General features: G+C 40.3%; 1 protein-coding gene across 2 annotated transcripts in view; it reads right to left on the bottom strand.

Moving 5' to 3' along the window:
- Nucleotides 1–1,220: 1,220 nt before the first annotated feature.
- lrrtm4l1 (leucine rich repeat transmembrane neuronal 4 like 1) overlaps nucleotides 1,221–12,879 on the bottom strand; it is a 45,112-nt gene continuing 33,453 nt past the window's right edge. The window contains exon 3 of one of the 2 annotated variants that reach the window (XM_031855843.1): nucleotides 1,221–2,575. In XM_031855843.1, the coding sequence (XP_031711703.1) occupies nucleotides 2,510–2,575 (66 nt within the window). In that variant the 3' untranslated portion in view covers nucleotides 1,221–2,509. The remainder of the gene's footprint in view (nucleotides 2,576–12,879) is intronic. The other variant, XR_004213064.1, reaches the window with a different exon arrangement.

Raw genomic sequence — 12,879 nt, 5'->3', positions numbered from 1 at the left:
AAAGCAAGTATGACCGGATTAATGAGACTTGGATTATTATTATTAATAAATATGATTGTTATTGTGTGAGAGCCTGTATATAGTTTGATATCGTTTTGCACACTGCCCCAATTAACATCAATTCTTCAAGACTTTTCTCCATATTTTGGATTTTTCGTTCATCGTGGAGACATGCGAGAAAGTTTTTTTCACAAAATCAAGGTAACACCGGGGTGAACATTGGTATACAATGATCAGTTTGTGATTTAAGTATTCTTTAAAGACAGAAGAAGAAAATAGCCTAAAACTGTCCAAAAACGTCTTAAATAATGTTAAGAAACCGAGAGCCAGTGAGATGTGGACACCTGGCACATACTGTGGGAAGACAAGAAGAGCAAGGGAGAAGTGTAGCAGCGGGGGGGATAGGTAGAGAAGGAGTATGCGAAAATACCACAGGGAGTGTCGGGCAGATTGGCCATCTGGACCTCTGAGCTGACAGCTTGACATGTTCCAAGTGCAGCAAACGTGGAGCAAATTCACCAAGCAGGCCCCCCTCTTGAGATATGCAACACATTACACAGGAAGCGTAATTAGAGGGCTGGTGGGGCCAGCAGTGAGCGTCACCGTGAACAGAACGGTCGAACAGAGATCAATGTTCTGCTCTCTAAATTAATGAGGCTAAAGTTGATGTGACGGCCTCGTCGACGGGATAGGAAAGATTTCTAACAGGCGTGAATGGAGACGCGAAACAGGGCAGCAGCTTATTAAATTACAGCGGGCAGCAAGCATAAACACACACACAATAAGAAATGCTTCATACACACTTGAACACAAAAAAATGATTAATGAATATTTTAATTTGACCAATTCAATTTGCTCACCAATAAAGTCATTATTCTCATTATAAAACATACTGTTGAAAGTGAACAAAGAATACAGCTGCATACTAAATATCAACAAATTCAAAGGGGGGGGGGGGGGGAGAAAAGCAATGTACAATAGAAAATCATCATTTTCAGGTGTAGAAAGATTATGTCTGAAGGTTGAAACAAACAATTCACAACTCAGTGCGTCTTGAAACCTAATTCGGAACTCATAACGGATGAAACACAAGCACACAGGGAGCCGTGCACAGCAACATCTGGAGTGTCTTCGAGGGGAGAGATGGGCAGATTATTGGAAGGAAAGTGAAGCACGTATTGAACATAAGTCATAAAATGTAAACAGTGCTCGAGGTTATCTTTCAGACAAGATCCTCTTAATGAAGACTGCCGCTGCAAGATCGCTTGTTCACAAAGACTTTCACATTACACACAGAAAAAAAAAGAAAGCCAGAGTACTGCTGGACATGAGGGAAAGTTGAGGCTTTCTTTTAAAAGAGCAACTCCTGGACATGTTACAGCCCATGAGTAGGAGAGCCAAAAAATGCTCCATTTGGCTCTTTGGTATTTGGTGTTGAAAATGGCAGAAACACATATTCATAAAGCACAACATTAACAACATTAAAATTGCAGAAAATTACATTTTACCCTTGATAGGAGCTTTTTCTTCCCCCCCTTCCTTTGCTTCCGATTGTCCTCAAAATCAAACTAAGTAGTCGAGGTTTGATTGCAATTAGAAACAACTTGGAAAAATGTTTTCTTTTTTTTTTTCTTTTTTTTTCTTAACAAAAAGCAAACAAACAATCAAACAAAAAAACTTCACCAAAGGTCAGTGGCTGGGGGACAGTTTGCTTTCCCGTCTGGCAACTTTTCACAGGCTTCAAACTATCCCCCAGCTGCCGCCTTGATTTCCACCTGATGGAGCGGAATCGTCGAAAATGACAGGTGCACAGACACTCCTTTTTTTAATAATGTTTCTGCTCCAGTGAGGCACATTTACACCATCCTAGCCTTTGATTAGTCTTTCTTAAACAAAAATATATATATTGAAAGGTGATAACATGACGCTCAATATGGAATCAAAATAGGGAAACCCATTTTAAATTATACACAGCTGTGTTAGCAGAACGGTCGGAGCCACCTCTTCAGTGCATTTTTCATTAGTGATTCATTGCTCAGTTTACACTTTTTAAAGCCTCTTGAATTTGTAGTCTCTTGCCTCTTTTTTTCAACACAATGCCACATTGTCCTCGTGGAGACAATAAGCTATTAATGTCTATACAATAAGCCTCCATGTTGGTTATAACCTTCCATTAGAGCCCATGAGTCTTCTTCCAAGGCTCTGCTACCCACCATAGGACTGCATACCCGCAACCCTCTGCGTCAGTGTTTGTGTAGTGATGAAGCACGACGGAATGCAGCAAAGCGGATGACCACAGGTCGAAAAAGAAGACATTATAAAATCTTAGGAAAAAGAAAAGGACAGTATTATCTCCTGTTTGTCTTGGTCAGTGGACGCCCTCAGCGTGGAGGATGTTTTTTAAATGTATCCTTGAATGTGAATGATGGGTTCTCTCCATATGTCTTTCTCCTGTATCCCTGTTTCAGTGTGGTTCGCTGCACCACCCAAAGCAGTTCCCTTTTAGGGGTTAATGAATGGTAGGCACATCTCCCAGCCAGGCACCAGGTAGGGGGCGTGGGCACGTGTACTCATTCTGCAAGAAAAGAACAAAAAAAAAGAAAAAGGCAATATAGTTAAATCCATTTAACAGCTGGTCTGTGCCAGTTACAGAGGTGGTGCTTACAATGTAAAGTTAATTGCAGTGTCCAGTGACTTGATAACGGCACAATGGGGCTGTGACAGAGCCAGCAAAGGAAATTAGGCTCGGCAATTAAGCAGATGAAATCCAATGTACTCAGATAGCTTAGAAAGCTGAGGTGGAGAGACTTCCCCAACGTCTTATACAGGGATCAAATAAAAGCTCAACACAGAGAACTCCTACAAGTATTTGTGTTGAAAATTGTAAATTTGGGATGAAATAATTCACTTAAGAAAATTTGTTCAATTGAACCCGCTCACCTAAAAATGTTGTCACATTACGTCAGGTTTTTTGCAACAATAGATATTCTAATTATCCTCCCGTCAAGCAATGATCGGCATCTGAACAACAGCTGGAATAGCAACTGTCATTATGTCAGCGTATGCAAGTTAATTACATGACAAGTGCCATCAAGACTTTTGTTTTCAGATGGATGGTTATCTTTAGAAAGACATTCCTTAGATACTGCATTTACATTTAAAATGTAAGTGATACAGAAGAACACATCGTGTTATGTTTCAATACATTTTTTCAATAATGCAGAAATAGAGTGCTTATATTTTAAATGTATCCCCAATGCAGTACACGGTTACATTTCCAGAGTCAGTATAAAATACATTTACTAAAAATAAACAGGCTCGTTCATATCGCTTAGCATGTTGGTATCACTAGAAATAGTAAATTAGAAATCATGACGAGTGAATAATTCGGGGCATTTACATGCGAGTGCTTTCCCACAGGTCAACAACTCAAACTTGTTGAGAGGTTGTTGCAAACATGTTGTTCTTATTTAAGAGCCTCAAGCTTTGGACTGATCTTCACACTGCAGGATGCAGAGTCAAACTCGCATATCCAAGTTTGCCTCTGAGCATCTGTGCTCTGAAACCCTCCACTTTCCAACTTAACCTTTAAAAGAGCCTTTTTTTTGCAACTTGGCTACAGGTAAATCCACATCGCTTTAATAACACAAGTGCTGTGAGTTTTTGCCAGGCTCAGCAATTTCTAAAGTTTTCAGAATCTGCTCGAGAAATTACCTCGGCTCGACTTTTTGCTGCTCGAGCCGAGATTGTTGTCGGTGTGAAGCAGATCTCTGTAACGCGGGGTTTCAAGATGAGTATGCCCTGAGCACGACTTTTATTTAAACGTTATCAAACAGGCTGATAAGCCTTCACTCCAACTCTTTATCTCCGTCTCAGGTGGATGTGAGCGGAGCGAAGACAGCTGCCTGCACAAATTGTCATACCTTAGACAATTCCACCAGAGCACAAAAACAGAAGCAACTCGCAGCAAAAAAAAGCTCAGGCTGCGTTTGTGAGCACATGCGCGTTGAGGTGAACTCTGAAGCGAGCGACACAGACACAAAAAAAGAGCCGTGCAGCCCTCTGATCAGGTACACACACACACTCACACTTAAACAGAAACACTTCAGCATAGGTGGAATAAAGATGCAACAAATGGGGAAATTAGCCGATCGTCTACCCATTTAAATGTTGTCATGACACAGGATTTAATATTACACTTCTTTGCCCCATTACAACTGGTAATGGAGCATGAGTTGGCCTTGACAGCCTTGTTTATCTCATATAACTGAGTGGATATAGGAAATCCATTATTATAGAAGTAACACACGGCAAGTCGCACAAATGACAATATGTATTGTTATATATACGAATAGTCTTATTTAGCGTTTAGTCTCATAGGCAAGTTATCAAACGTTCTGCCTGGTTTGATGTTTGTTTATTCAAATGTTTTATTCTCATCGGCTCAAAATCATTTTTCCACGGTGCTTTGTAGGATCCGGTGAGTGGTCAAATGCAGTGACCCGGCAGCAAATTGAAAGTAATTCGCTGTCACGTCTCTCGTATCTGAATTCAAAGCGGTGTTTCCCACACCCCTTGTTGAGCGACTGCAGGATTGCATTGCTTGTTAGGTGGTGGTTACAGGGCCGACTCTTGTGCGCCTCGTTGTGCTTTATTTGTTGGTAAATGCCCACAATTTTCACAACAAGAGCGCACAAGCAATCATTTCCTTTATTGTGTTGTTGTTTTTCCCTTTCTGTGGATTTGTTGCTGTCATAATGTATCATGCAGTTATTTCAGCCCCGCTCAAATGTGTGCTTTATGGACACAGCTGAGCTGTTATTTGCGAAAACTCATTATGCTCCAACATGATTTTCTTCAAGTGCTTCGTTAATGAGGAGCACTGGAATTCACTCTACTGCTTGTGCCTCTTTCAACACTTGCATTGCAAACAGCCAAAAGTCTTTTGACGGCTTTCAGCCATAAGTTGAAGACAGCACTTTTTTTTACATCACTTTGCATGAAAGGACGTGATGGGCTGTGGATATTTCTGTCCCCAGACTCCACCAATCCTCATCACGTCTGCTGCCGGCAGTCAAGACTTGACCGGCCTCGTTCACGGCGACAAGGAATTTGTGCCGCCGCGCATCCACGAGGAGGTTTTGTCATCTTTCACCAGGGACACGCGCTTCACTCTTGCGCTCTCAGCAGTGGAGCTTTCCAGTGGTAAAAAGGGAACTAAAGTGATTTGCTGCCGGTTCACTGGCACTGATATCGGAGTCACGTGGACTGCACTAGCCTTTCACAACAGAGCAACATCTTTAATACATCAGAAGGAGCAATTGTCTCCCAGTGGCAGCCTTTTGAAAATGCTGAAAAAAGCAAGGAGAGGGTAGCTTCCCTCGGTTATAGCAAAAGTGGGAGTTACGACAAGCTGCCAAGGGCCCAGGGTGAACTTGGCAGACATTATGATCAGGGGTCCTTCTTTCCCAACAATGCACCATGGCAGCGCGTTGTAGAACTGTAGCCTTTGGCTATTTACACTGTTCAAGATCTCGGAGAACCTGTGTCACTGAGCCACAAGTAATCTGCTCTGCCTCAAAGACAAGCCAGTAGCATCCTGAAAAGTTGAGTCTGATTTAGAATAAGTCTTAGTGACACAGGATTTATTTTGCTCACGGACAAACACAAACACAATCCTTTGTGGATCCCGGACCACCCGATAACAATATACCCTTGGGAGGCCCCTCTACATCCTATCAGCCTCCTGCTAATTTAAACCAGACTCTGGTGTGATAGCTCTCAAAGTACTGTTCAAAGTTAACAAACTATATAAAAGTAATTCTCGAAGAACCTTGAACCTTTGCCAACAAAAGCCACAGAGATAGATGCATTTACAGTCAGAGCAAATCTGGAAATGCATGTGTAATTTTGTATGCAATGTTGCAGGTGAAGGGACATGCGTTGTACAAGGGACCTGCTGCGACCTGCATGGCAAGGGTCACTTGACTCTGACATTGGTAGCTGAGCTAACTCTACTGCCTGCACACTGCTAATGCTACGTTGGTGTCTTATATCCGCTACCTTATTAACAACAGCAGCTGTGGGTTTGACCATGTTGTTGTGAGTTTGTTTGTTTCTGAAAATGTTTGAGGATGAAATGATTAATTCAAAATAAAAATAAAATTACAATTATTCATTCTTTGTACTACTGTGTCCTCTTCATCTTTGATATTTCTCCAGTCTGCATAGCGTTTGTTGAAGTCTCACGCATTAAAACAACAGAATTCTGTGAAAACAAACTGAAACTGAAAACTGACCGACAACGGGATTCCTAAAAAATTTAAAATCTGGATAACTAGAAGTTCTGTTCACATGAATATTCATTATGAATACAATGATATACTTTGGAGGGAGGTTGGCATGCTACAATTCTTCAATTTTTTTTTCTAATATTCATTATATTGCAATTGAAAATGTTTCAAATCTCAATTTGTACATTTTTGGCAGAACCTTTCATCTATTTTCTTTAGAAACTTTCAATCATGTGTCAAGGACAGTAGGGTTATGCACTTCATTTACTAGGACCTCGTCTTAATTTAAGCTTGGCATGAGATAGTAAAATGACTTCAAATCTTACTTGGTTATAGTCGAGCTGTAAACATGAAGACAGAAAAAAATAGAGAAAAGAAAGTATTCTGGCCTTGCCCTTGTTCACAGATTTAGCGTTACAATGTGTAACCATTGATTCTGATACAAGATATCAGATGCAACATAACAGTAAAACTGTATAATCCCTCCAACTCTCAGCAACATTAAAGATGGCAGTTGCACCAGCCCTACTGGCCCAAGCAATATTATCAGAACAAAGCTCCAAAATGCATTATCTGTTCAATTTAAATGCCAGCTGAGATGACACGTACAGGACTGTGAACACCACAAAAGAACCTTGTTTATGGAGAAGTACAGTGATAAGTCCTCTTACAGCAGGAAACCAACTTTTGGGGTTTGTGGGGACGTAAAATCTAATTAAAATCCATCTACTTCTCAAAAACAAACCCAGGTATTCTTTTGGTGAAAACTAAAAACAGAAGGCCTTTGTCGTCAATCCACTCTGCTTTAAAATCATCGCGTACACAACAAAACAACACTATCAATCATAAATGCTGTTCCCCTGCTATGGATGCATTCCAAAGGGAAACCTACTACTTCCAAAACTCAATCTTCGGTCTTTTCAAGAACTCAGGTTACATGTCCAGATCGGTCCCTGCAAAACACCCACGTCTACTAAACATCTTCATGTGCTTTTAATTAGGAGGCTAATTAGCATGCTACAAACATGATGTAATTACTTTGCTCTGATTAAGGACAGCTGGAAGTAACAGACATATACCAGCCACTCTCAAAGGGTTCACAAGGCTGTTCAATTAGCCTGTTCTATCTCCTCACCAGTTTGCCTTTGTGTTCATGTTACGTTTCATGTTCCCCTATAGACCATGAAAAGAGAGGCAGACAATAGGAAAAAGTCCCGCTGTGTCAATTCTTTGAAACAATTGAAATACTGTGTGCACTGCAACTTAGTCCGGTATGTATGTATGAACACAGTTGCTCATGTGTGTTCATATGCACATATAGTGCGTAGCCACATGTCTGTTTTAGATTCACACGCTCCGACAAAAAATGAGATAATGTTAGAAATGGATCAGCTCCAATCCAAACAAGCGACACAGACAACGGATGGCAAATTAAAGCATCACAACCGAGCTCATTCCTTCTTAAAGAAAACACAACAATTGTTAAGGGTGTTCTTCCTGGGGAGCTGATGCCTGTATAAGCTCTTGATCTCAGCAACAGACACTTTTTTCTTAAGCCCTCGCTCTCTCCCTGACACGAACACACTCTCAATCCTCTGATTAACCAAGACCAAGTGATGTTTCTGTCTTTACAAGTCGCAGCATCGGTTCACTTTTTGTTTGATGTTTCAGTCGCTGGTAAAAGAACATAACTTGTAGATTGGCCACTGTGAACAAAGGTGTCTGTAAACGTCTGTAGAAGCTGGTTTGGAGTAATTGGGATCCTCTCTTTGATAACGAGACAGCTTTGAGTGGAAATAAAAGGTAGATTAATGGACTTCTTGCTAATGGTCTGACAAAAATTCTACTTGTGATCTCACCAAGGTCACATCAGCCATGCTGGTCTATTACATATATAAAACATTAATGATGCAATACTTGTATCATGGGAAAATGCAATTGTCTTTTTTTATTTTATCAAAGTTGTTATTTCCACAAGCGTCTGAGATGATATTTCATGTCTACAAGAAATTTTTAGGTAGTATAAAACACATGTAGTATAGTGCCCAACATATTTGTTCATTTTGAAATGCATGGCCATCTCTGTTTCGGTAATATGAACCCAGATTAATATGCCAAGAGCATGAATCTACGTATATAAAAGATCTTGACAGCAAGTGCAATATTTTGCCTCCAGCCATACTTTATGACCTAGATTTCCAATAACGGCATTCAGACAAGACACCAATTAAGGAAAACATATGGAACGCAATACGGATATAATAACACACAAGTATCATCCCAGCGTTCATGTATTCACACATTGTATCCTTATGCTGCTGGATGAGTCCAGCCTGAATCACTGGATGTGCAGAGAACAGAGGCTGAGCAGTCACTTTTATTGGCAGGTCGAAGGGTAAAACCTATATTTAGCGACCTCATCACCTAATTCAAACCGTAAGAACAACTACCATCCCGCCACGATGGAATTGTAGCCAACGCTATTCTAAAAATGCACATGTTTCTGTGCAACAGAAATGTATTTTTAATATTCTATTATGTCTGTGAGTTGAGTCACCACAGTATCTGAGGGTAAAATAAATAAGCTTAACTTAGATGCATTCACGCTCTACACTATCCCTGTCTCGACCGACACAAAATACATTTCATTAGAAGCAAGGGCATAATGACACATACTCAAGTGAGCCAGTAAGAGTAAGCTCCTCTAAAGGAGACTCATTTGAAGTTAAACAGAGAGCGATTTGCTGTTTGTAGGCATTAGGCACGAGATGGAAACCATGGTGTACAGGTATAGAGCTCCAACACCTCCCCGAGGAAATCTGATCTAGTGTGTTGTGGATGGGAGCAAACCGATGACACGTCTCAGTGTGTGCGCATATCTACGTATAAGTGCATGCACATGCATGTTTATCTGTGCTCGGAGCGTTATGATTTATGATGATTGTGATTCATGCAGGTGATGGATGACCACATTAGAAGCAGCAGGTTCACCCCCCCCCCTCCCTCCCCCCCCAAGTCTCTCTTCTGAATATTACATGTGGTGCACAATGAATAAAAAAAAACCCCAAAACATATGTAAATGAATACATAAAGCAAGAAAATGATTTCTTACCCTCGTTAGGATACATCCATTACTCGTATTATCACAGTAACAAACCTAGTCCTCAATGAAACATCTTTTATGTTTTTGTTTTGTTTTTTTTGTTTTATGACTCATTTTTGATCTTTCCCTTTTGTTATAAATATCACAAAAAACATGATACCTGTGCCTTAAAATGCCTTCGGGTGTGTGTTGCTAGGCAACATGTAGTCTAGCTTAACATGAAAGGGCTGACAAGGACATGACTATGCAGGGATTTCAGGTTTCTGAATGTCTTGAACAACTTTGAAAAGAAGTTTCATCCCACAAAGCTTCAATGACCACCTGCTCCGACGCTACAAGAATACAGAATAGTGTTGCACCATCCACAACAGCGTATTCAAACAAAAGTATTTCACTAAAAGAAGTCAGCAGAATAAACTCTTAAACTGTGCGAACTGAGCATATAGGCTACTGTAAAATAAAAGAAATAGCCTGGCTAATGTTAATTAAATAAAGACATGAACCTAAATTAAATGTAGCCTACATTTAATTTGTATACCTAGTTTATGTGTTTTATCCTCGACATTTATTGTGTAAATCTGGCTTTACTGTGAGCCATGTTGCTGTAGTGGTGAGCGGCGCTCTCCAAGGTGCTGACCCTGTCCCCGTGCATCACTAGCGTGTAGCTTATGTGTATGTTTCCTTCATTCATTTCAACAAATGAATGTTCATCAAAGTACACAACCTATTTTTAAAGGCCATATAATCATTTAATAAAACGTGCAACTCGTGAAATACCGACGCTTTGTCACGGGCCCTGCACTTCAAACTAGGTACCCCTTTGGTGTCGGTGTTAGATGTGTCAGGGACAGCATGGACAGAAAAGATCATGGTTTGTGTTGAAATAAGTATCTGTGTCACATTAAATAAGTACACTTGTCACATAACTTATGTATGTTACATGCATTTACATAACAAAACTAAGGTAAAAATAAGTAACTTTGACTTGATTTCGTACAGGACACAAAGAGCGGTCTCCTGGGTCAAAGTGTCTGACACATCCATCCGCCCCAAACCTCCTCTCTAAGTGGACTTTCCCACTCTTTATACTATTTCAGTAGCTCTGACTGTCTAACATTGACCCAGTGGGGTTTCCACTCTAGTGAGTTGAACACCATGTGCATCTCACACAAACGCTAAAGGGTGCTTTGTGCGTCAATATGTGAAAAGGTGGGAAGTGAGAACGGGTTGTTCTAACAGAAGGGATCACCACTCAGGACCGTATGCCTGCAGAGAATGGAGGACCGTCTGATCTGAACTCCCCACTCTGCAGGATTTACACCAGAAGGTGCAGAACCAGTGCTAGCAGGATTATGAAGGATCCTCACCACCATATCGATATACTATTGCAGGTCCTACCCTCAAGCTAATTTATGACAAGGGCTACAGATATGCATTGCCTTTATTCTAGAAAAATCTATGATAGTTGACAAATTTCCATTTTCTCTTGGCATAAATCATCATATCATCCAACCCTACTGCGCACTGTGCTGCTATAAGACTCAGACAGGAAACTGAGCGACTATGGGGTTCAGCTTTATGTCATGCCGCCTCCCTGCAAAATCCTCTCATCTCAGCTCAGGACGTTCCCTCAGTTTGTCCATCATCTCAGTTGTATTTGGGAATACTGGGTCATATCTGAGCAACATGTAATAAGGCATCAATAATACTGTGATTAGCCCTAGCTGCAAAGGTGTCTCAAAACTAAAGTCAATTTTTCTAATCTTCTATTAGTGACTTAATTTTTTTTTACATGGGAAGTTAAACTGATACAAATCTGACAGACCACAATGACTTGATGTGTGAAATGACCCAATAATCACTTATTGAGGAAAGGAAAAGTCGCTCCCAATTAGAGTTCATGTGTACAGTTTCTGTTGTCACATACAATTCAATTAATCAACGTTTCATAAGCATGAATAACTTATCACCACCGGCACACTGTTGATTCATGACTTCATACAGTTTAGTGCTAAAATGTGCAGCGATCTAGTTTAGTTGTAGTAGGTTATATTGCCAATAATACATATTTTGCGGTTTGTATCTTTCCTTCTGACACTGACATCTTTATATGGAATATTAATCTGTATTTGTTGACTTAATGAAATTACCTTCAGGCCTGTCTTGATGCAATACAATTGAATATGATTAAGTATGATGTAGTCGTTGTAAACCTTTTTTATTATTCCATTATTTCTACTGGACAGTATTTTGGCCACTGGTTGAAGGGGGGCATTTTTGGCATCGGTACGAGAGAAGATGTAAATTACAATGGACTCAATGTAAGGATCATGATAAAAAGCTTTTTAGATGATTAATCATATTCCGTTTGGACAGATATTGTTACAATCTAATTTTATTAGAAGTAAAATGGAAATCTAAAATGATGCCTTTCAAAGTAGTGTATACACTGTATATGCTGTGTCTTCAATATTTGATTTTGACCATGCAAAGTTGTTGGTGAGTGAAAACAATGTATATTGATAGCTTTGTGATGGCACTGTTACAGCTGGCTGTAGATAATGTGAACCACATGGAAAAATGACAGTTGAAATTAAATCTCACCAATATGACGTTCTAGTGAAGGAGTAATTTGACCCATCATCAGTGTCATTGGCCCCATTCACACTTAGTCTCTCCATGTGCAATCTCTATCGACAGATTCTGCATGTAGTCCGAGTAGCGGCGATCAATCACCGTCGAGCAGGCTTTGGTTGAATGCAGGTAATTCCGTCCATGTGGAGAGCAATAAAGGCGGAACGCATTCGCTGAAATGCAATCTGGGATTCCACCGGTTATCGTCAGATTTTTAGTGGTTTAAAATGAGTTTATAAACTGGCTACTTGTAAAAACAATCTGGTTGTACACATAGTCTCCAACGCCAGTCCAGCATTTCAAGTTGCTAATTGGACTGTAAACAATGAGCAGCGCACATTGGCCTGGGTATCCGCTGGCTGCACTGGAACCCAAGAAATATAGACCGATGGCTGATGTTATCTCATGCATCTTGGATGAATTGCTCTGTTTGATCATGAAAAAAGCTCAATTTAAATGGACTCAAGGTTCATTCGAGACTGATTGAAATCTTGTGGAGTGTTTTGAATCTGGCCAAATGGAGAGACGGATGCATCTTCATCTTTATGGAAATGGTTACTAACAGTGCAGATAGCAGCTGAAGTTACACTAAAAGTACACTAGTCTTATCAAAGAAACAGAAAAAAAGGCTCCAGCAGTTCATACAGGATGTGCAGCTGTTGTCTTTGAAGACAACGGTCAGATGATATGAAATAAGAAAGCGGATCAGGCTCAGAGTGAATGGTGCTGCATTCAGTTGTGTTTCTGGTACTTAAGAGGTCAAAGCGTTACATATACGCTTTCACACCTCTCGAAGCTAAAACGGCTCAGACATTTTGATCAAAATGGCTGCTTTTGAAAGATTTCTAT

The sequence above is a fragment of the Anarrhichthys ocellatus genome, unplaced genomic scaffold (genome assembly GCF_004355925.1).
Source record: "Anarrhichthys ocellatus isolate YVR2014 unplaced genomic scaffold, GSC_Weel_1.0 scaffold16, whole genome shotgun sequence".
Classification (NCBI taxonomy): Eukaryota; Metazoa; Chordata; class Actinopteri; order Perciformes; family Anarhichadidae; genus Anarrhichthys; species Anarrhichthys ocellatus.
Note: the sequence above shows the minus strand (reverse complement) of the source record. Positions and strands in the feature narration are given on the sequence as shown.